At 37.2% G+C, this 25,552-nt stretch overlaps 1 protein-coding gene across 4 annotated transcripts in view; it reads left to right on the forward strand.

The window, feature by feature from the left end:
• The first annotated feature begins 276 nt into the window (after positions 1–276).
• The window catches only part of Smchd1 (structural maintenance of chromosomes flexible hinge domain containing 1), a 155,170-nt gene continuing 129,894 nt past the window's right edge, over positions 277–25,552 (forward strand). For 3 of the 4 annotated variants that reach the window (XM_027942894.3, XM_071602881.1, XM_071602882.1), the window contains exons 1-3: positions 282–790; positions 20,780–20,855; positions 21,527–21,688. In XM_027942894.3, the coding sequence (XP_027798695.2) occupies positions 614–790; positions 20,780–20,855; positions 21,527–21,688 (415 nt within the window). In that variant the 5' untranslated portion in view covers positions 282–613. Of the gene's footprint in view, positions 791–20,779; positions 20,856–21,526; positions 21,689–25,552 lie in introns of all 4 variants that reach the window. The other variant, XR_011704831.1, reaches the window with a different exon arrangement.

A 25,552-nucleotide genomic window follows, 5' to 3' on the forward strand; every position in this document is an offset into this window, starting at 1 on the left:
GGCACCAGGACCCTCCGGTCCTGGAAAATACAGGTTCTCGGGAGACAGTCCCGGGGCCAGATCTCCCGCCTCAGTTTTTGAGAAGACCCCCCACAAGGAGCAGGAGCCCGCCACCTCCGTGCTCCGCTGCAACTTCGCCAGGGCGAAAGGGGCGGGCCCCTGGCGAGAGCGCCGAAGCCCCGCCCCGCCCCGCGCGGCCTGCTGGATTCGCCCCGCCTCCTTCCCGCCGCCGCTCTTCTTCCTCCGCCACAGTCCCGGCGGCGGCCCAGCTGGCTGGTCGCGCTGTGAGGCTCGCTGGGGCTGCGGCGGGCGCTGGGCGCGGGCCCTTTGAGGAGCGCGCGGCGCCCCCACTTGTCCGTAGGAGCGTCGGGTCGCGGAAGTGACGTGTGCACAGGCAGGAGCGCGTTTGAATCGGTTCCCGGGTGATCCTCGCGCCCGCGGCTGCTCGGCTCCGCCGCCGCCGCCGCCGCCGCTGAGAAGCTGCAGCGCGCTGGGCTGAGGCTCGAACCGCTCCGGGGACTGGAGCTTAAGGCGCCGCGCGGAGTCCACATCTCGGCCCTGAGCGCCGCGGCGCCAATCACCGGCGCCGCTGTCTTTTCTCCTTTCCCTCAACATGGCAGCGGCGGGCGCCAGCGGGCCCTCTGTGGGGACTGAGGAGGACGGCGGAGGCGGTGGCCCCAGGATGGTGTACTTGTTTGACCGGCGCGAGAAGGAGTCCGAGCTCGGGGAGCGGGCGCTGCAGGTGGCGGAGCACACAGACTACGCGGCGTTCCGCGCCTCCGTGTGTCAGGTACCGGCGGGGGCGATGGAGGGATGCGCGGGTGGAATTGGGGTGGGAGGGGGACAAGAAGCCCCGGTCGCTCACCGAGGCAATAAACCTGTCACCCGGCCCTGGCCCGGCTGCCTGGGCTTTTCCCGCCTGAGTGTCCGCCATGCTCGCGGCCGAGGGCCGGCCTAGCTCCGGCCTCTAGCTGCCGAGCCGGCCCCTCTGCGGGCCTCCTTTTCCCTCGGGCGGTCTCTGCCCCAGCATTCGACCTCACTGGGTTTGTTGGCTCCTGCCGGCTAAACCCGATCGCCGCCTACCAGTTAAATCCCTCTGCAGCGGGGAGCATTGGTGTCTGTCTTGAAGTCCTTAACTTATCAAAAGAAAAAACTCGGTACGAAGTTGTATCCGCTAGCCGTGTTGTGCGCGTTGCGATGGTTAAAAGTTGTGAAATTCCTGAAGTAGGCTTACCGCAAGTTAATAAACTGATGCAGGCATTTCTCGGGATGTCCTGTCAAGGTTTGGGAGGCCAACCCTGGAGGGGTCTTCCCCGCCACAGAAACACTTGGCTAAGTTTTGCAGGTGGAGCTGCCCTTCTGGTTTTCTAACCCCCTGGAGTTCCCGAACCAAATCCATGAGTGTCAACAAAGAACGTTGTATACCCATTGTATTAGTTTGCTTTAAACTAATTACTGACTAGCTGGGCGTGGTGGCGCATGCCCGTGACCTCAAGCTACTCTGGAGGCTGAGGCAGGAGGAACGCAGGTTCGAGGCCAGCCTTGGCAATTAAGCAAGACCGTGTCTAAAATTCTTTTAAAAGGCTGGTGAATAGCTTAGTGGGAGAACACTTGCCTAGCAAGGGCCAGGCCTTTGGTTCAACTCCAATACCTCCTGAAAGAAGAAGGAAAAAGTGTACGTAGGAAAATCTGCTTTAATCTGTGAAGTACCTTATAGATAGGAGGTGGTATTGTTGCCTGAGCTTTTTAAAGAGGAATGTGGTCATGCTCTGAATTAACCACATGAGGTACTTTTTAAGCTATTAAAAAACACTTAGCTTCCAAGGAAAAAGAACTTTGAAAGCAGTGTTTTGTCTTGAGTAGGCTGATAGGTTTAGAAACATCTTGGAGACATAACCTCTATACAGTTGCTGAAATAATAGATACTAAGATCCACAGAATGAAAACGAATCGGGAGTAAGGATGCTGTTTCATTCACATTTGTATTCCCAGTGTCTAGAATTGTGCTTTTATGCATTGTAAATGCCCAGATTAGAATTGATAAATGAATGAAGACAACCTGTAAACTTTGAATTTCATTCTGTGCCTGGATATGTGGTAGTAGATTCCATTTGCATTTTTCTTCATATATTGTGTTTTTCCCACATTTTAAAATTGGTGCATTATATTTGTACATTCCAGTTGCATTTTGAAAAGTAAATGAATAAATGTGTATCTTTTTATTGAATGTTTTATATTCAGAACCATGCTTCAGAAGGGAAACTCTTGAGTTTGTCATTTTTATTGTAAAAATATCAGTACATTAAAGAAAATACAGAACCAAAGTGAGAAAATTAAACCTTTAACTCACTGACACGGTTGGCACTTGGGGTTATGTCTTTGTAGGTTTTTTTTTTGTTGTTGTTTTGGTAACAGGAATTGAACCCAAAGGTGCTTAACCACTGAGCTACATCCCCAGACCTATTTCATTTTATTTTATTTTATTTTGAGACAGCCGCTCACTGAATTGCTTAGAAGCCCTCTAAATTGCTGAGGCTGGCTTTGAATTTGCATACTCCTGCCTCAGCCTCTTAGCTGCTGAGATTACAGGCGTGTGCCACTGTTGTCTTTAATCTCTATCCTTTTATTACCAGAACATGTTTTGTATTTTGGTAATATTACCAGAAGTGTCTTTTGTTGTTGTTGTTGCTATTGGAGTAGTGGGGATCCTGTTTAGGCCCTGGAGATTCCTAGGCAGTACTCTGCCACTGAGCTGCATTCCCATATCTTCTATTTTTATTTTGAGATAGGGCTGGCCTCAAATTTGCCATCTCCTGCCTCAACCTCCTGAGTAACTGGAATTACAGGCTGGGATTTTAGCCATGTGTGCCTCCTCACCTAGCTAAGAAGTGTCTAATTATTAGTGTGTTTTCATACTCAAAATTGGAAGTGATTGATTTAGTGCCACTGTTTACATAGCGGTTGATTTACTTTATTTTCAATATTGCAGTTTTAAATAATGCTGTGATGAACATTTTTTTAAAAATTCAGTTGTAGATAGACACAATACCTTTATTTATTTATTTATTTTTATGTGGTGGTGGGGATGGAGCTAGGCAAGCACTCTACCTCTGAGCCATAACCCAACCCTGTGATAAACATTTTTGAGTTAATAGCCTGTTGTGTTCATTGTTTCTTTAGTTAGGAATCCTAGAGATAAAATTACTGGATCAAAAGTCAGAAACATTTTTAAAGCTCCTGATACATATTTTTATACTTGATTTTAGCCAAAAAGCTGAGAAGTAATTGATGAAACACACACACACACACACACACACACACACATATATATATATATATATAAATAAAATTATTATTATTTTTTTTTTTTTGAGAGAGAGAGAGAGAGAATTTTAATATTTATTTTTTTTAGTTTTCGGCAGACACAACATCATTGTTTGTATGTGGTGCTGAGGATCGAACCAGGGCCGCACGCATGCCAGGCGAGCGCTACCGCTTGAGTCACATCCCCAGTCCAATGAAACATATTTTTAAATTGCTTTTCAAAAAAGTTGTGCTAGTTAACCCATCTTCTAGAAATAGATTATTTACTTCTTCCTTTTCTCCTATGAGATGTCTAAGTAACTCTCTTGGATAGGGGAAGTATTATTAGCCTTTTATTGCAGAAGTGGAATTTACTCTTAGAGATGGTGACACACCTAAGTGAGATAGTAAAAGTCAAATTAGTATTCAAACCCAGAACTCATGTTCTTTCGGATATATTCACTATGCCTCAAATAAAGTCCTTTGCTATAGAGAACAGATAGATCTATTATTATTCTTTCAGTGTTTCAGCTTAAAACCAAAGAATAAATTTCCTTTGGCTAATTTTTTTCTTTCTTCCTCTCATTTTTCACTGTTAGAATAGATGAACGTTAAATTTGATTAGAAGTGAGGGGAGAGAACTGTTAAGAAAAAGGAAGACTAAGTAGACTAACTTGAACTAGTAAGAAAATAGAAGACCAAGTAGACTTTTTTTTTAAGCCTCATTTAATTATGTCACAGATCTCATAACAGTGTTTCCATTACATACATGAAGAACTGAATTAAAGTCCTGTATTAAGTCCAAGATTATACAGTTAACAAGCAGTGAAACTACTCGTGCACTTGGGATTGGAATCTAGATGAATTTGATTTATAAAGCTTGTACTTTTTAGAAAAACCTTCCCCATACTGTGTTTTAGAGTATTAATTTTTCTCTTTGGAGAGGTTGCGCATTCTTAAACTACATTAAAGTTTTTTTTTGTTGTTGTTAAAATGTAAATTAAACCAATAGTTTTTGTAGTGTAAGAGAGTGTTAGGGATTCTGAACTGTTGAGGAAAGCTCACCTTGTGGAAAAGGGGAGCTATTTCAAGAAGGAAGGGGAGGAAAGGGTGTATCTGGAATAAACTCTTAGACATCTAGCTTTTGACTCACCTGAGCACATGTGACCTTGCATAATAAAAGATTAAAAATGACTTTAATCATTAAGTTTTTAAATATATTAAGTCCCTGTGTCCACGCTGTAGTTTTGAGAAATCGTCTCCTTTTTCTTTTGTGTGGCTACACTGTACCGTCTTGTTCTGTCATGGTATTTATGCCATCATTTCCCCCTCGCCCCACCACTTGGGTTTATTGTAGAAATAGGTGAGCAGGTTTTAGAAAATTATATTAAAATGCATAAGATCTAGAATAGTCATATAGTAAAGAGTTAAAAAAATGAAAAAAGAACAGAGAACTAAAACTACCTGATTTCAAGATTTTTTACAAAACTATAGTAATCAAGACAGTACAGTATTGATGTAAATATATAGGTAAATACAGCAGAGATGGACCTGGATATATATGGCCAATTGACTTTTATTTAAAAGCCAGGTGCTGTGATGGCGCGTATCTGTAATGCCAGCTATTCAGAAGGCTGAGGAAGGAGGATGGAAAGTTGGAGGCCAGCCTAGGCAATTTAGTGAGACCTTGTCTCAGAAAATAAAAAGGGCTAGGGATGTAGCACTGGAATGTTTGCCTAGCATGTATGAGGTCAGGGTCAATAAAAAATAATAAGTCAAAACAGTTATTGTTTAGTTTCTGTGGTGCTGGGGATTGACCCAAGGTTTTACATATGCTAAGCAGGTACTCTACCACTGAGGGACATCCAGCCTTTTATTTACTTCAGTTGACAAAAATTGTGTGTATATATGGTATACCACCATGATTTGATATACATATCGTTGTAGAATGACTTTAAGAATTTAACATATATACATCATATGTTATTCTTTGTGATAAGAACATTTAAATTTTACTTTTAACAGATTCCGTATATGCAATATATTGTTATTAACTATAGTTATGATGTACAGTAGATCTTTACAATTTATTTCTTTTGTCTAACTGACCATATCTAATCAACATCTTCCCAAGTCTTACATGCACCCTATTCATTTCTGATAACTCCCTTTTACTCTCTATATGGCACATTGTGTGGTATTTGTCTTTCTGTGCCTGGTTTATTTCACAGCATAATATCCTTTAAGTTCATCCATGTCTCAAATGATAGGATTTCCTTTTTTTGAGACTGAATGGTATTCCATTTTATATATATATATATATACCACATTTTCTTTATCCATTTATGGACACACAGGTTGATTCCATATCTTGGGTATTATGAATAGCCCAGCAATGAATGTGACAGTGCAGTTCTTTTCAACATACTAACTTTATTTCCTTTGGATATATACTCTGTAGTGAGTTTGTTAGATTATATGGTAGTTCTGTTTTTTATTACTTGAGAGACCTCCTTACTATTTTCCACAAGAGTTATAGTAGCTTACACTCCCACTAATAGTGTACTGGGGTTCCTTTTTCTCCATAATCTCACCAGTACTGGTTTTCCTTTGCTAGCATCCCTCCTCTCTTTTCTTTTGTGGAATAGGGATTGAATCAAGGTATGCTCTGCCACTGACTATTTCCCTAGCACTGCCTATTTGTTTGTTTATTTATTTTAGTTTTCAGTGGACTTGTATTCATTTATATGTGGTACCAAGGATCAAATCCAGTGCCTCACACATGCTAGGCAAGTGCTTTACCACTGAGCCACAACCCCAGCCCAGTGCTTATTTATTTTGAGACAGGATCTCACTAAATTGCTGAGACTGGGTTCAGACTTGCCAGCCTTCTACCATATCCTTCCCAGTAGCTTTGATTATAGGCATGTAGCTATCTTTTGTCTTTTTTTTTTTTTTTTTTGTAATAGCCATTCTAACAAATTGTGAGGTAACAATTTTGTTTTAATATGCATTTTCCTGATAATGATGATGATGATTTGTGGTATTGGGGATAGAACTCTGGGCCTTGTACATGATAGGCAAGTGCACTAGTGCTGAGCGATGTCCCTAGCCTCTTATTTTATTTGTTTATTTATTCATTTTTATTCAAGTTATTTATTTAGTTAGTTATGGGGTGGACACAATATCTTTGTTTTATTTATTTATTTTTTTACATGCTGCTGAGGGTTGAACCCAATGCCTTACACATGTGAGGTGAGCACTCAACCATTGAGCTACAACCCTTATTTTCTTTTTCTTTTGTAGGTGAATTTTTTTAAGTATTTATTTTTTAGTTGTAGTTGGGAACTTATTTTCTTTTTCTTTTGTAGGTGAATTTTTTTTAAGTATTTATTTTTTAGTTGTAGTTGGAACACAATACCCTTATTTATTTTTATGCGGTGCGGAGGATCGAACCCAGGGTGTGCACATGCTAGGCGAGTGCTCTACCCTGAGACACAACCCCAGCCCCCTTATTTTATTTTTCAAGACACTGTCTTGCTAAATTGCCCAGGCTGGACTTGAATTGTGATCCTCTTGTCTCAGCCTCCTGAGTAAGTAATTACAGGCCTGTGCCACCACACAAGCAGTTTTTCATGTGCAAATTGAGTATTCCAAATAAAAATCTGAAATGTTCCAAAATCTGAAGCTTTCTGAGAGCAAATGTAGAAAAATCCACACCATGAAACAAATTTTGAATACAAAATTATTAAAAATACTGTATAAAATTACCTTTGGACTATGAATATAAGCTATTATGAAACATAGCTAGGTGTGGTGGTACACACCTGTAATCCCAGTGACTCAGGAGACTGAGGCAGGAGGATCACAATTTTTAGCAGCTTTTGTAATTTAGCAAGACACCTTGTCTCAAAAAAATAAAATGGGCTAGGAATGTAGCTTAATGGTAGAGCACTTCTGGGTTTAATCTCCAGTAAACCCTCCTCTTCCACCCAAAGATATTATGAAGCATAAGTGAATTTCATGTTTAGACTTGGCAACTATCCCCCAAATATCTCATTTATGTGTATGCAGATATTATAAAATCTGAAGGGAAAAATTCAAAATTCAAAACACTTGTAGTTCTAAACATCTCAGATAAGGAATAACCAACCTGTACCTGCTGTTGGCCATTTGTATGTATTTTGAGAAATATTCATTCAGATCTTTTCCCCATTTTTTTTTACTTGTAATTTTTTTCTAGTTATAGGTGGACACAATATCTTTATTTTTATGTGGTGCTGAGGATTGAACCCATTGTCTCACGCATGCTAGGCAAGCACGCTTGTTGAGCATTCTACCTCTGAGGCACACGACCCCAGTCCCTCTTTTCCCCATTTTTAAATTTTTTTTTTATCTGATATATTTTTTGTATGCTGTTTGAGGACAGGAGCTTAAACTAGTAGCTGATTTATGATTGTTATTTAGATGGATCAATCTCTTGCTTTCCTCAAAAAAGTATTTGTGAAATCTTATAACTGTATATTGTGTTAAAAATAACAAAAGCTTAGGAAAAAAGTAAAGGCAAATAGATGTAGAATAATAAAATATCTGAGAAAAGTTAATAAATGGAAATTTATTTGATAATACATTATATTAATGCTAAGTCTTGAGATTCCTGGTGTTCAAAACAAAGAAGAAAACAGAATTAATTAATTCACAGTCTGTTCAAAATAAAAGCATTGCAACTTCTAAGAAAGCAAAGGAATTATTTGAGAAAAATTTTTCCCTAGATTCCTCACAAATCCTGAGTGATAAAATGTATAACAGATGGGAACCGCTGCTTCTTACCCTAACCTTTAATACAGGATAGAGGGTGTATGTTATTTAGGGTAGAAAAGTCTGTTTTAATTATTAACCATTTAAATTTTTGTAGAAATTTCTTTCAGTTCAGCATAGGTTTTCCTGATCTGTAGGACAGACATCAAATAGTGCTAAAAGCACTAATCATTAAAGGCTAGTTTGCAGAATTTCAGAGCAATACATTAAGCTGTGTAGTTTCTGACTGACTTAAATCCATGAATTTTGTTTGTTTGTGTTTTGGTGCTGGGAATTAAACCCAGGGCTTCTTGCATGCTAAGCATGTTCTTTCCAACTAAGCTATACTCTTAAGCGATGGATGAAATTTAGCTTATTTAGATGTTGTAGTCTGCACGTTAGCCCTTCAGAAGTAATATTTTTTCTCCAGTACTAGAAATTGAACCCAGGGGGTGCTGTGCCACTGAACTACATCCCCAACCCTTTTATTAATTGATTTATTTTTGAGATAGGGTCTCCCTGAGTTGCCCAGGCTACCCTCAAACTTCAGATTCTCCTGCCTCAGCCTTCCAGATCACTGGGATTACAGACATGCACCACCATACCCAGCTATAAACATCTCTTAAAATTGACTTTTGAAGAGAAGTTATCCAGCAGATAGTTTGAAGCTGTCCTAAGGATATGGAGGGCAAGTGCTTTGTATTCCCCATTAAAGACAAATTCATATGTTTTTAAAATTAACTCAGAAAAAGTTCTTACAAAAGAAAAAAAGTCCAGTCAAGACTCTTGCCTGAATAGAATGACCCTCTGACTTTTCACATATAGAAAAGCAGAAGAGTATATCTGTATTCAGTGTCAGGTTAGTACAGATACATGAAAAATCTCATTTTGCATCTAAGAATAGATTTTTATCTTTATTTATTTATTTTTAAAAAAAGTTTATTAGTTTTTGATGGACCTTTATTTCATTATTTGTTTATATGTGGTGCTGAGAATCGAACCCAGTGCCTCACACATGCTAGGCAAAGCGCGCTACCACTGAGCCCCAACCCCAGCCCTAAGATAGATATTTAGATCAAAAAATCTGGGGAGAAGACAGGCATGGTGGGACACACTTGTAATCCCAGCTTTTCAGGAGGCTGATGCAGGAGGATTGAAAGTTCTAGACCAGCCTGAATAACTTAGCGAGACTTTGTCTCAAAAAATAAGATTTAAAAAGGACTGATTTGTAGCTCAGTAGTAGGGTGCCTGCCTAGCAAGTACAGGGCGCTGGGTTCAATCCCCAGTATCACAAAACAAAAAACAAACAAATGAAAAAACCAACATGGAGAGAGAAGGGTATGATGTTTTGAATAAAAGTACAATGAGTAGTAATGTATAAAGTATGAGAACTATAAAGTACTTAGAAAAATTATGAATTTAAGAATTTTACATGAAATGATAGATGAAACAAGGAAAACAAGATAATTTGCATGTCTGAATTAAATTGTAATTGATTTATTGATTAAAATCTATGATTTTTTTTAATATAGGTTAAAAATTGTAAGACAGCTATCTGCTTCAGTGCAGGAAAATGCAGTCAGTCCCTGATTGAATTTGTTTTGACTTAAAATTTTTCAACTTTACAGTGGTTCAAAAGCAATATGCATTCTGCAGAAGTCATACATTGATTTTGAATTTTGATCTTATCCCAGGCTAGCAATATGCTATAGGATACCTTCTGTTTTTTTTACTTTCAGTATGGTATCACCTTATTCAACATCTTATTTTAAAATGGGCATTAGTGGTTGTATTATTTTGCTCAACTGTAGGCTAATATAAATCTTTTTAAGACATTTAAGGTAGACTAACATAAGCTATGATGTTTGGTAGCTTAGGTCTATGGAATGCATTTTGACTTAACATTAAGTTACAGTCTTTTGGAATGTAATCACATGGTAAATAGAGGAACAATTGTACGATCTTTTTTTTTTTTTAAGAGAGAGAATTTTTTAATATTTATTTTTTAGTTTTCGGTGAACACAACATCTTTGTTTGTATGTGGTGCTGAGGATCAAACCCGGGCCTCACGCACGCCAGGCGAGCGCGCTACCACTTGAGCCACATCCCAGCCCAACAGTTGTACAATCTTTGATGGATGAAATTCCTTCATTATGGTAATGCAGTTGCATATGTTGGAAGAGGGAATAAGGTTGATAGCTTTCTTACCCATAGATAAAGATACAATGAGAAAGGATGGAGTACTGAGGAAGCCCGGCGTCAAGCCAGACCAGAGGAGGAAGCCTGGCGTCAAGCCAGACCGGAGCAGGAAGCCAGGTGCCAAGCCAGACCGGAGCAGTAAGCCCGGCGCCAAGGCAGACCGGAGGAGGAAACCCGGCGCCAAGGCAGACCGGAGGAGGAAGCCCGGCGTCAAGCCAGACCGGAGGAGGAAGCCCGGCGCCAAGGCAGACCGGAGCAGGAAGCCCGGCGCCACGCCAGACCGGAGCAGGAAGCACGGCGCCACGCCAGACCGGAGCAGGAAGCCCGGCGCCACGCCAGACCGGAACAGGAAGCCTGGCGCCAAGCCAGACCCGAGCAGGAAGCCCGGCGCCAAGCCAGACCCGAGCAGGAAGCCCGGCCCCACCCCATGTGCTAATCCAGAGGAAGTCCATCAACCTTTAAAACCAATCAAAGAGGGCGTGGCTACCAGCCCGGTTCTGCGGCTGATCCAGGTACCCGGTTTCCAACTCCCCCACCCTTAGCTGCGTTAACTCAAAATTATTTCCCACAAGCTTTTGGGGGTTGTACCTATCAACGCAAAAGAACAACTGTACAGGCACCTGGTTTCCACCTCAGAGACTAGAGTAGTGAAGATACAGGTGAAAGCTCATGTCGTTTCACATTGGCTATATCTACCACCCTGAACACAGAGGCTCAAGCCTAGGAATAGACAACGCCACCTATTGGAAGGAAGGAAAACAGTGTTGTGAGAGACTTTTTTTTCTCTTTTTCTTTTCTTCTCTCTCTCTCACAACCTCAACATATGTGAAACCAAGAACTGTGCATGAACAACCGAATCACCAAAATAATATAATATAGAGGAATTCCATATACCCCATCTTCCCCCCATTTTTTTCTTTATTTCTATCTTACTTTCTTTTTCCTTCTTGCTTATTTCTCATTTCTTCGTTGTTATTTTTTTTCTTTTCTTCATTTGTATTCCCTCTATCCCACTTTCAACCTCCTAACTTTTGCTATCTATACATAGGGTAACTATCTAAATACAGATAGGAGGTTGAGTCTATACATTCTTCCATAAATTACCAGTCTATTGGTTAGAGTTCTCCAAAGTTGCTAAGTTAGTTTAACCTCATACCCTCACTCCTTTCCCTCTTAAGTATAACATCCTTCGTCTGAAATTAAGTTTTCTATATGCCACCAGATATGGTATGCCTTTTATGAAACTAATGACTATATTCCTAAATAATAATTGAAACCAATATCTGTAGACTTAGAATCTAACTATAAGTGTATTAATAATGAAAACTTGTGCTTAGATGATGTACTGTTGATATTGGGAACTGTTAACATTGTCTTTCTACGCAAAAGAGGGATTTTGGAGTTATACAAGAACAATATAAATATATAAGGGGAAAACCATTAACACAACAGTTTCACAAAGCTAGAAAGAAACATGAGTAGTATGAAAAGACAAGAAAAGAAAGGACCACAAACAAACAGGTCAATTCAACATTAGGTGTGGTAATATCTGCAGCTGATGGAATGTCAGATAAAGAGTTCAGGATATACATGCTTCAGATGATCTGGAGTCTCAAGGAAGACGTTATACAGCAAATTCAGACAAAGAAAGATCACTTTGACAATGAATTACATAAACAAATCCAGGAAGCAAAAGAGCAACTCTATAGGGAGATAGAGGATATTAAAAAAAAAGAAACAGAAATCCTGGAAATGCAGGAAACAGTAAACCAAATTAAAAACTCAAATGAGAGTATTACCAGCAGAGTAGAACACTTAGAAGATAAAACTTCAGACAATGAAGACAAAGTTTTTCAACTTGAAAAGAACATAAACAGCTCAGCGAGAATGTTAAGAAACCATGAGCAGAACATCCAAGAATTATGGGATAACATAAAGAAACCAAACTTAAGAGTTATTGGGGTACAAGAGGGTATAGAGGTGCAAACCAAGGGAATGAGCAATCTATTCAATGAAATAACACTAGAAAACTTCCCAGACTTAAAGAATGAAAAAGAAATCCAAATACTAGAAGCCTACAGGACACTGAATGTACAAAATCATAAGAGATCCACACCAAGACACATAGTAATGAAGATGCCCAACATACAGAATAAGGAGAGAATCTTAAAAGCCATAAGAGAGAGGAAGCAGATTACATTTAGGGTTAATCCAATCAGGATAACAGCTGATCTTTCAACACAGACTCTGAAAGCTAGAAGATCCTAGAATAACATATTTCAAACGCTGAAAGAAAAAGGGTTCCAACCAAGAATCGTGTATCCAGCGAAATTAAGCTTCAGGATTGAAGATGAAATAAAAATCTTCCACGATAAACAAAAGTTAAAAGAATTTGCAGCTAGAAAACCAGCTCTTCAAAACATCCTTGGCAAAACATTACAGGAAGAGGAAATGAAAAATAACAATGAAAACCAACAACGCTAGGTAGTACAGTAAAGGAAAACATAATCAAAGAGGAAAAACAAATCATGTTAAGTAACATACATAAACAAATATGGCTGGAAGTACAAACCATATCTCAATAGTAACCTTAAATGTTAATGGCTTAAATTCACCAATCAAGAGACACAGGCTAGTAGAATGGATTTAAAAAAAAGATCCAACAATATGCTGCCTACAGGAGACTCATCTGATCGGAAAAGACATACACAGACTGAAGGTAGAAGGTTGGGAAAAATCATACCACTCATATGGACCCCGGAAGCAAGCAGGGGTGTCCATACTTGTATCAAATAAAATAGACATCAAGCCAAAGGGATAAACCAGGACACTACATACTGCTCAAGGGATCCATACACCAACAAGACTTAACGATCATTAATATATGTGCCTCAAACAATGGTGCAGCTATTTTCATCAAACAAACTCTTCTCAAGTTCAAGAGTCAAATAGACCACAACACAATAATCATGGGAAATTTTAACACACCTCTCTCACCACTGGACAGATCTTCCAAACAAAAGTTGAATAAAGAAACCATAGAACTCAATAATATAATTAATAACTTAGACTTAATTGATATATACAGAATATACCACCCAACATCAAGTGCATGCACTTTCTTCTCAGCAGCACATGGATCCTTCTCAAAAATAGACCATATATTATGTCACAGGGCAAATCTTAGCAATTACAAAGGAGTAGAGATACTACCATGTATTTTATCTGATCATAATAGAATGAAATTGGAAATCAATAATAAAATAAGAAAGAAAAAATCCTACATCACATGGAGAATAAACAATATGCTACTGAATGAACAAAGGGTTACAGAAGACATCAAAGATGAAATTTAAAAATTCTTAGAGGTAAATGAAAACTCAGATACAACATATCGAAATCTCTGGGACACTATGAAAACAGTACTAAGAGGAAAATTCATTTCATGGAGTTCATTCCTTAAAAGAAGGAAAAGCCAACAAATAAATGACCTCACACTACACCTCGAAGCCTTAGAAAAAGAACAAATCAGGAGCAAATACAGTAGAAGGCAAGAAATAATTAAAATCAGAGCTGAAATCAATGAAATCGAAACAAAAGAAACAATTGAAAAAATTGACAAAACTAAAAGTTGGTTCTTTGAAAAAATAAATAAGATTGATAGACCACCAGCCACGCTAACAAAGAGAAGAAGAGAGAGAACCCAAATTTCTAACTTACGGCATGAAAACGGCAACATCACGACAGACAATTCAGAAATACAGAAGATAATTAGAAGTTATTTTGAAACCCTATACTCTAATAAAATAGAGAATAGTGAAGGCATCAATGAATTCCTTAAGGCATATGAGCTACCCAGATTGAGTCAGGATGATATAAACAACCTAAACAGACCAATATCAAGTGAGGAAATAGAAGAAGCCATCAAAAAACTACCAACCAAGAAAAGCCCAGGACTGGACGGATATACAGCAGAGTTTTATAAGAACTTTAAAGAAGAACCAATACCAATACTCTACAATCTATTTCAGGAGATAGAAAAAGAGGGAGCACTTCCAAATTCATTCTGTGAGGCCAATATCACCCTGATTCCCAAACCAGATAAAGACACCTCAAAGAAAGAAAACTACAGACCAATATCCCTAATGAATTTAGATGCAAAAATCCTCAATAAAATTCTGGCAAATCGGATACAAAAACATGTCAAAAAGATCATGCACCATGACCAAGTGGGATTCATCCCTGGGATGCAAAGCTGGTTGAATATACGGAAATCAATAAATGTGATTCACCACATCAATAGACTTAAAGATAAGAACCGTATGATCATCTCGATAGATGCTGATAAAGCATTCGACAAAACACAGCATCTTTTTATGTTCAAAACTCTAGAAAAATTAGGGATAACAAGAAATTACCTCAAAATGGTAAAAGCTATATATGCTAAGCCTCAGGCCAGCATCATTCTAAATGGAGAAAAATTGAGGACATTCCCTTTAAAATCTGGAACAAGACAGGGATGCCCTCTCTTACCACTTCTATTCAACATAGTTCTTGAAACACTATCCAGAGCAATTAGACGAAAGAAATTAAAGGCATAACTATAGGAAAAGAAGAACTTAAATTATCACTATTTGCCGATGACATGATCCTATACTAGCAGACCCAAAAAATTCAACCAAGAAACTTCTAGAACTTGTAAATGAATTCAGCAGAGTGTCAGGATATAAAATCAATACCAATAAATCAAAGGCATTCCTGTATATCAGTGACAAATTCTCTGAAATGGAAATGAGGACGAATACTCCATTCACAATATCCTCAAAAAAAATAAAATACCTGGGAACCAACTTAACAAAAGAGGTGAAAGAGCTATACAATGAAAACTACAGAACCCTGAAGACAGAAATAGAAGAAGACCTTAGAAGATGGAAGGATTTACCTTGCTCATGGATTGGTAGAATTAATATTATTAAGATGGCCATACTACCAAAAGCACTTTACAGATTCAATGCAGTTCCCATCAAAATCCCAATGACATTCCTTGCAGAAATAGAAGAAGCAATCATGAAATCCATCTGGAAAAACAAGAGACCCAGAATAGCTAAAGTAATTCTAAGCAGGAAGAGTGAAATTGGTGGTATCGCGATTCCAGATTTTAAACTATATTATAGAGCTATAGTAATAAAAACAGCATGGTACTGGCACCAAAACAGGCTGGTAGACCAATGGTACAAAATAGAGGACACAGAGACAAATCCACAAAATTACAACTACCTTATATTAGACAAAGGTGCTAAAACCATGCAATGGAGAAAGGATAGCATCTTCAACAAATGGTGCTGGGAAAACTGGAAATCCATATGCAACAAAATGAAATTGAATCCTGGTACAAAATAGAGGACACAGAGACAAATCCACAAAATTACAACTACCTTATATTAGACAAAGGTGCTAAAACCATGCAATGGAGAAAGGATAGCATCTTCAACAAATGGTGCTGGGAAAACTGGAAATCCATATGCAACAAAATGAAATTGAATCCCTTTCTCTCACCATGCACAAAAGTCAACTCAAAATGGATCAAGGAGCTAGGAATTAGACCAGAGACTCTGCGTCTAATAGAAGATAAAGTTGGTCCTAGTCTTCATCATGTGGGGGCAGGCCCCAAATTTCTTAATAAGACACCTATAGCACAAGAGTTAAAACCAAGAATCAACAAATGGGACGAATTCAAACTAAAAAGTTTTTTTCTCAGCAAGAGAAATAATATGTGAGGTGAATAGGGAGCCTACATCCTGGGAACAAATTTTTACCCCTCAACATCTGATAGCGCTCTAATCTCTAGAGTATACAAAGAACTCAAAAGGTTAAACAACAAAAAGCAAATAACCCAATCAACAAATGGACCAAGGACTTGAACAGACACTTCTCAGAGGAGGACATACAATCAATCAACAAATACACGAAAAAATGCTCACCATCTCTAGCAAGCAGAGAAATGCAAATTAAAACTACTCTAAGATACCATCTCACTCCAATAAGAATGGCAGCCATTATGAAGTCAAACAACAATAAGTGCTGGCGAGGATGCCGGGAAAAAGGTATATTCATACATTGCTGGTGGGACTACAAATTGGTGCAGCCAATTTGGAAAGCAGTATGGAGAGTCCTTGGAAAACTGGGAATGGAACCACCATTTGACCCAGCTATTCCCCTTCTCGGACTATACCCAAAAGACCTAAGAAGAGCATACTACAGGGACACAGCCACATCAATGTTTATAGCAGCACAATTCACAATAGCTAGAAATTGGAACCAACCTAGATGTTCTTCAATAAATGAATGGATTAAAAACATGTGGCATTTATACACAATGGAATATTACTCAGCACTAAAAAATAATAAAATCATGGCATTTGCAGGCAAATAGATGGCATTAGAGCAGATTATGCTAAATGAAGTTAGCCAATCCCTAAAAAAACAAATGCCGAATGTCTTCTCTGATATAAGGAGGGTGACTCAAAATGGGATAGGAGGAAGAGCATGAGAAGAAGACTATCACTAAAGAGGGAGAAGGGGAGTTGCACAGAAGATGGAAGGAGAATCTCATTGTTATACAGAATACATATATGATGTTGTAATGAGAAAAAGAAAAAAAAAGTGTGTCACATTAGTTAGAAAGGATCGCAGAGGAGGGGTGGAGTAGGGAGGATAGGAAGGGCAGCAGAATAGAATAGACAATATGATTGATGTATGTACATTCCATTTATGCATTATATATCAAAATGCATTCTACTGTCATGCATGACAAAAAAAATAAATAAAAATTAAAAAAAAAGATACATTGAAAGATGAGGGGCAGAAGGTTTCTATATAACTAGTGGCTTGCTAGATGAAGTATTCTATGCAATTATCCTAGAAAGCTCCTCAAGAAAATTTAAAAATAATTGATTTACAGAGAGAGTGTATGAAATAATTAGATATAAATACCTTTCAGTTGTACATCGATCTGCAATCATTTGCAGTTTTTTCAGTAATTGTAAAAGTATATTTTGTTATAGAGGATGTATTAGTGCATGATCTGACAGTTGGAACATTGTAGAAATAAAGCAGTAATGAACAATAAATGCCTGTCACAATTATATAGAAACCTAATGTAAATCTGATAAATAAATAGAATCTTATTTACTTTATGTCTAGGGCCTTATTTCTCTAGGGTGGAACTACTTAGTATAAAAGTGTCTTTAAGCTTCCTAAAGTAAGCCAAATTGCTTTCCAATATGGTTGTACAAATTTTAGATTCTTGTTATTGTGTAAGATGCTATTTCCTTATGTGGAAACTTATACTTGATAGAACTGAAAATGTTTTACCTACCTGATGGATATGACATCAAGTTATTTTAATTTCTTTGATAACTAGTTGAGCATCTTGTCCACCTTCCCTGCCCTGTACTGGGGATTGAATCCAGGGACGCTCCACCTCTGAGCTACACACCTAGTTCTTTTTTTATTTTCTAAGTTACTGAGGCTGTTCTGGATCTTATAGTACTTCTGCCTCAGAGTCCCAAGTAGCTGGGATCACAAGCATGTGTCACTGCACCTATCTGGGTTGAATATCTTTTTATGTTTTCTAGTCTTTTTCCTTTATGGCTTGCATGGTTTGTATCTTTTCAGAAATCCTTTCTACTCTTTTAAAATTATGCTTCTGTGTTTTCTACAAATTTGAATTAATATGCAGCCTCTTTGGGGTTAGAGGTATCATTCAGTGGAAGAGAGAGCACTTTCATAGTTAATATAAGACCCTGGGTTGGATTGACAGCACCACCAAAAAGAAAATAATGTTGCTATGTGGTATAATGTCACCTCTCCTACCTATATCTACCAAGCTCCCCATGCATATGTGTGTGGGACTGTTTGAGAACCTTTTATCTTCTTTTGTTGGTCTATTATAGGATATTTTAAAATGGATTTTTTTTAAAAAAAAATGTAAAGCTTCAAATGTTTACAAAGAGAGAATTATGTAAGGAACTCTCCATACTCATCACCCATATTTAGCAGTTACCAAGAATTGGCCAAGCTAGCATAATTTTGTCTTTAATGTATTTTAAAGCTTATTGTAGATCTTAGATGGAGAATATAAAGGTAAAATCTAAAATCAACTATTATACCCATCAGAATTAAGCATCTTATATAGTATTTCAGTCTGTATTCAGTTTTATTAAAAATGGCTATAGTTTGTTTAAATCACAATTCAACAAGGTCCTCAGATTTAACTATTTTCCTCCCCGCTCTTTCTGGGGATCTAACCCAAGTCCTTACTGCATGCTAGGCAAATGTTCTACCGTTAAGCCTATATCCCTGTCCCCAATCTTCCTCCCACCATCCTGTTTCCTAATTCTTTTAAATCCTTGAGCAACCCCATTCTATCTTTAATCTTCTTGCTGTTGACCTGTTGAAGGAATCAACGAGGTAATTCATTAATATTTCCACACTCTGGATTATTCAGTGTTGTCGTTTAACTTTTATTTCTGTATTCTGTAAACTGAAAGTTAGCTTTAAAGATTTTTTTAGAGCTGGGAGTGGTGGCACACCTGTAATCCTGGAGGCTCTGGAGACAGAGGCAGGAGGATTTCGAGTTCAAAGCCAGCCTCAGCAAAAGTGAGGTGCTAAGCAACTCAGTGAGACCTTGTCTCTAAATAACATACAAAATAAGGATAGGGATGTGGCTCAGTGATCAAGTGCCCCTGAGATTAGTCCCCAGTACCAAACCAAACCAAACCAAAAAAACCTTTATTAGATTTAGATTAAATTTCTTTGGGGTAGAGAGACAAAGGAGTACTTTGTAGGTGGTGTGCTACTTCATATCACGTCACATCAGGAGTCACATAATGTGCAAATGTTTTACCTATTCCTAGCAGTGTTAACGTTGAATTTGTGGAATTCAGGTGGTTTCATCTTAATCCCTTCATAATAAGATGTTGATCAAGTGGTTCATTAAATGATGATATTCGGATTGTCGTTGCTCCTATATTTATTAGCTAGAATTCTTTAAAACAATTTTGTCTGATCAACTCGAGTTATTTGGTTATCATGAAATACAAGAAAGTAATATCGTGAAATACAAGGAAGACAGGATAAATGATTGATTTGTCCCCTTTCATTTGTCGTGTTCTGAGTAAGGAGTCAGTGCCCTACTTAGTTCCAGTAATGACCAAAAAGGATTGTTTTATATCACTATTGTAATTTGAGTATCATGAATGTAGATTATTTTTAGGTGACTTCAAGTGGGAAGTCTAGATTAACTATTTTATCGCTGAAGCAGAAGCCTTTTCTTCTAACTATACATCATCATTGTATTAATTTCATTCTTGTCTTTTAGTTTAAATGAGAATGTAAACATAAATTTCTAATTTTTATTTTAGTTAGTTGTGATATTTCACAGTTCATGTTTTCATTGTTCATGCATATTTCTTTTTGGTACCAGGGATTTAACTGAGCAATGCTTAACCACTGAACCATATCCCCAGCCCATTTTTAAATTTTTAATTTTGAGACACGGTCTAAGTTGTTTAGGACTTTATTAAGTTTCTGAGGCTAGCTTTGAACTTGCAATCCTTCTGCCTCAGCCTCCCAAGCCCCTGGAATTACAGGTACACCATGCCTGGCTGTATTTTTCCTTTTGATTAGTCATGTCTTGATGTACTCTTTTTCATTCTTGAATTTTTACCTTTTTGATTTATTAAGGCTTTTTATTTCTTATTGCAATTTCCCAGTCTAATTTATAATTTTTTTAAAAAATTTATTTTTTAGTTGTAGTTGGACACAATACCTTTATTTTACTTATTTTTATGTGGTGCCGAGGATCGAACCCAGGGCTTTGCAAATGCTAGGCGAGTGCTCTACCACTGAGCCTCAACCCCAGCCCCTCTAGTTTATAATTTGCTTTAAGGTTTTAAGATTATTTTTTTTGAAAGGGGATAGAATAGAATAGATGTAAAGTTTCACGCATCTTGCTTAGTTCCACTATTCTTACCTTAGTGTTCTGTCAAATTCTCTTCTATTTTCTTTCTGTTTTGTTTTTATATACTTAAATATTTTTATGAAATAAGTGTTATGTTAATGTTTTGCTTTAAATAAAATGATTACTTTTATAATGACATGAAATAACATGTCTTTGTCAGGGTGGGCCATACTAATGTTGTGTTCCTTTCAAAACATTCCACCTAATCACTAGTGTTACTAGGTGGCATATAGTTGAAGAAAAAGAACCTTGTTTAAAACAAAGAAGTAATTTATAATTTACATGGGTTTATGTTATATTAATTTTACAAAGGAAAATATTAAAATACTGAGTCATATTTTCTAGTAATTGTTGCAGGATTATAATATACTATCAGTATTCACATTCTTGCAAATTTGAATAATGTATTAATTTCTTTTCTGAAATAATTCATTTTATTTCTCTTATTTTAACTAGACACTTGGCATTTCACCTGAAGAAAAATTTGTTATTACAACAACAAGTAGGAAAGAAATTACCTGTGATAATTTTGGTGAGTAATGATGTTTTAAATTAAGCACTTGCTTTTAAATTTAATGTGTAATGATAGGGCAATAACTATTACACAAATATGTATTCAAAACTATTGATAGTTTGGTTATTTTTATGTGATGGAAGAGAAAAAATGGCTATTTGTGCATAGTTTACTCAGAAGTCATTTTTCAAGTCTGATTATAGAATAGTAGTTGCTATCAGGGCTACAGAAGATAAGACCTTTCTCAACACTTAGTACAGTTTGGACCTCAAGCTGACTTTTAGCTTCAACTTGAACTTATTTTGAATTCTTCCATTTTCTGTTTTTACCTATTCCATTTTCTGTTAAGTTTTTAGGACCTGCCAGTTTTTCATGCCTGATTTCCTTTTAAATATAACCATTCTTCTCCATTCATGTTAATACCACTCTAATGCAGAGCCTTATTTTGATTTTCTGTGATAGTTTAACTTATTATGAATTGAGTTTTCAGATGAGTTGAAATATTTTTACCTGTTCAATTGGTGTATCCTTAACAAAATAGCTGAATTTTTACATCGGTTCATTATTTGAGGGTTTTCCTGTACCATTGTTAATATATTACATAGATAAAATCAACATACTCAAAATTGTAAGTTCATTGAATTTTACAATGCTAACCTAGCACTTGAGATTTTAACTCTTGATTACAGATGAAACTGTTAAAGATGGAGTCACTCTGTACCTGTTACAGTCAGTCAATCAGTTACTACTAACAGCTACAAAAGAACGAATTGACTTCCTACCTCATTATGACACACTGGTTAAAAGTGGCATGTATGAATATTATGCAAGTGAAGGACAAAATCCTTTGCGTAAGTATCTCATTCATGGTAATTTTGATAAACTGTTACTCTCCTTTATTCCATGGTCCCATTTCTTCAAGTTTTATAAATCCTCTCATTTTAGAAGAGTCTGACCACTCATTTTGAGCTTGCTGTCTTAACTCCTTTTCTTCATAGCATACTTTTTTTTTTTTTAACCCAAGTCATCTTCAAAGTAAAAATAATCACCTTTAAAGCTTCTCTACTAGTGGAACTCATATTCCTTTTCAATACATGAGGAATCTTATTCCTTGTATCTTTTCATCTACTGTATGTTTTTCTCTCCTGATTTATTCTTCCTGGTCTCCTACAAACCTCTTGCAATTATGAAATCTCCTTGAATGAGTTGACTGTTTTCACTATCAACAGCACTTTTCTTCTCTTCTTTCCTTCTTACTCTGACTAGGTGTCTATCCCTGCCTAATTTTAGGATTAAATTTGGTCATTTTTAGTTAAATTTTGAAAATCTAGCATCAATTTTCAGTTATTTGTCATAGTTAAATCACTTTGTCAACCTTGATACACTTTCTTCACTTGGCTTTCAAGAGACCACACTGTATTACTTGGTGCTGGGATTGAACCCAGTCTCACATGCTAAGTATGTCCTCTACCCTAAGACCTTAGACCATGTTCTCTTAGTTATTTCTTACTCTGCCTGTCCTTTATTTTCTCTTCCCACATTCTTTTTTTTTTGTTGTTGATGTTCTTTTTAGATATACATGACAGGAGAATGTGTTTTTATGTACCATACATACATGGAATATGACTTATTCTAATTAGGATTCCATTCTTATGGTTGAACATGATGTGGAGTTATGCTGGTCGTATTCATATATTCATTCACTGTATTTAGTATTCTGTTCCCCCTCCCTTCCCTTCATTTCCCTTTGTCTTATTCAGTGACACCTCTCACCCCTATTGTATGTTAGCATCCACATATTAGAGAGAACTTTTGGCCTTATGGCTGAGTAATATTCCATTGTGTATATATACCACATTGTCTTTTTTAAAAAATATTTATTTTTTTGTAGTTGTACACAATAACTTTTATTTATTTGTTTTTATGTGGTGCTGAGGATCAAACCCAGGACCTTGCATGTGTGAGGCGAGCACTCTACCGCTGAGCCATAACCCCAGCCCTACCACATTGTCTTTATCCATTCATCTGTTGGGCATCTAGGTTGGTTCTTTCCCCATGTTTTCTTTTTTTTTTTTTTTCCAGTTGTAGATGTACACAATGACTTTATTTATTTCTCTTTATATGGTGCTGAGGATCAAACCCAGGGCCTCACATATGCTAGGTACAGTACCCCTGAGCCACAACCCCAACCCTTTCTCCACATTCTTAAGGTTGAATTGTCTCAGGGTTTGGTACTTGGCCTTTTATCTTCTTTCTTCTTTATTTGGTAATTCAATTCCATACCTTTAAATACCATCTTATAGAAGTGACTTTCAAATTGAGGTGGGAAAAAATGGCCATTTTTAGTTAAATATTGAAAATAGTATTAGAGTTCTTTCCTGAATTCTATTTTGATCCATATAGCTGCTTGCTTGGCACCACCACTAAGATGTCTGAAGTGTGATCCCTGAATCCTGTTTGACAAATAATCAGTCATCGCTCATTCTTTCCAGTTGCTCAGACCAAAAATCATTTTTCACCACTTCTATTAATGCTACCTGGTCTGAGGTACCATCAAATCACCCTACTTGCACAGTGATCTCTTAGTTGGTCACTTTCTCTTTTCATCCCTGTCCATGGAAGATTTGAGAAGTCAGGTTGTGTCATTCTGCTGAAAACAACTCAAGATTCCTCATTTCGCTAAGAGTAAAAGCCAGAGTCTTTATAAACTACTAGGGTGTAGTAGCTTTGCTTTCTACTACTTTTCCCCCTTGTTTATTCATTCCACTCCATTGTCATCCATCTTTTCAAATGGTGCCCTCTGTCTGGAATGCTCTTGTCCTAGATAAACCTAGGATTTGTTTCTTCACCTCATTCAAGTATTGTTTATCTGTTACCTTTTCAGAACTTATTTGATCACTATATTATTTAGTTCCTTCACTCTACTATGGGTCTTTTAACCATAGCACATACCACCTTCTACCAAGCTATAGAATTTACTTTATTGTGATTACATTTTACTTTCTGTCTTCCTCCAGTAGAATGTTGAGTTCTTAAGAACAAGAATTGGTTTTGTATAGTTCTTAGAATAATGTGTGGCACATGGTATGTGTTTATTTGAATATTAAGTCAATCTTTAGTTATTTCCCTGAGGATAAAATTCTGAATAAGACTTTTGATTTTTTTTCCTACCATCATTATGTGAATAAATAGTGTTTAAACTCTTTCTTTGATTTCTGTGACTTTATAATATTTCCCTGGATTGTTTCCTCCCTGTTTTCTTGCTTCTGGTTCTTCTTGGTGTAGTAGTTGATTTTCAAGTCATACTGATATTTTCTTAGAAAAATGATCCAATGTTTAGCTATTATATCTATGCCAATGAAGCAAAAAGCTTTCACTCTCAGTTAAGCCCAGTATCAGCTCCCTATTTAATACCACTATTCATTAAACTTTATGTAGTTGCATAGTATTATATCTAAAATTGATTTTTTTCTTTCCTCCTCTTTAAATATTCCCTTATGGGAAATATGACCTTTCCTTTCTTTTTTTTTGGGGGGGGGGGACAGAAATTCAAAGTTGTCTTAGATTTATTTCCCTATCTATCTCTCTCTCTTTTCTTTTTTTGGGAAGGGATATTGGGGATTTAACCTAAGGGTGCTTTACCACTGAGCTACCACCCCCAGTGCTTTGTATATTATTATTATTATTATTAATTTATTTTTGTGGTGTTAGAGATTGAACCTTAAGGGCCTCAGGCGTGCCAGGGAAGCATTCTACCACTGAACCACATCTCCAACCTTTATTTTGAGACAAGGTCTGGCTAAGTTGCTGAAGCTGGCCTCAAATTTATGATCCTCCTGATTCAGCCTCCTGAGTTGCTGGGATTATAAGCATGCACCACTGAGCTTGGCATCCTCTCCTTTTTTAATCACATACTAAGTTCTATGAATTTCTCCTCTTTCTCTTCTCCCCACCTTCCCAAGGGCACTCTGCCTCTGAGATATGTCCCCAACCCTTTTTTAAGAGTCTTTCTAAATTGCTGAAGCTGGCTTTGAATTTACAGTCCTCTTTCATTGGGCTGGGATTACAGGCATGCACCACCATGCCTAGCTGAATTTCTTCTTTTTATTCTTTTTTCCCATTTACTATAATGTTCTATCTTCATTTTCTAGAGTTATTACCCTTAGCCAGATTCTTATATATATTATCTGAATCATGGTAACTTTTTGTAGTTTGTGAACATTGCTGTCTTTTTAAGTGTTTAGAGTGAGTGGAAGTGCTTGCTGGAGTGTGACTGTATTGGTTAATTACAGTTCTGTTTGGGTTACACTTCTGTGAAATTAAGACATAAATTTGGTATGTTCCTTTTCTTTCTAATTAAAAGAATAAAGTAGGAAATAATTTGAGTAGTGGCCCTGAAAAAATATAAATAAATTAATGCTGAGCCAATGATAAACTCAATGTCAAGTTAGTGTTGTTATAGAGAATCAATAGTAGTGTTCTGTCAGTTTTGAAGATGTGTTCTGCCATTTGACAAGTTCTGATAGTCTTTAGATTTCTATATTCAAAATAGTTGAATAGTTAAGAGATACTTTTATACAATTGCTTTATATTTGCTTCTATATCTCTGTTCCTACTTTTGACTTGCGCATGATATAATGACGTACACCAGATTTCTATTTGCTTTTATGGTATGGTCTTCTGTTTGTCTCTTAAGTCTATATGTCTGTCTTTTT

Source organism: Marmota flaviventris, chromosome 16 (genome assembly GCF_047511675.1).
Source record: "Marmota flaviventris isolate mMarFla1 chromosome 16, mMarFla1.hap1, whole genome shotgun sequence".
Classification (NCBI taxonomy): Eukaryota; Metazoa; Chordata; class Mammalia; order Rodentia; family Sciuridae; genus Marmota; species Marmota flaviventris.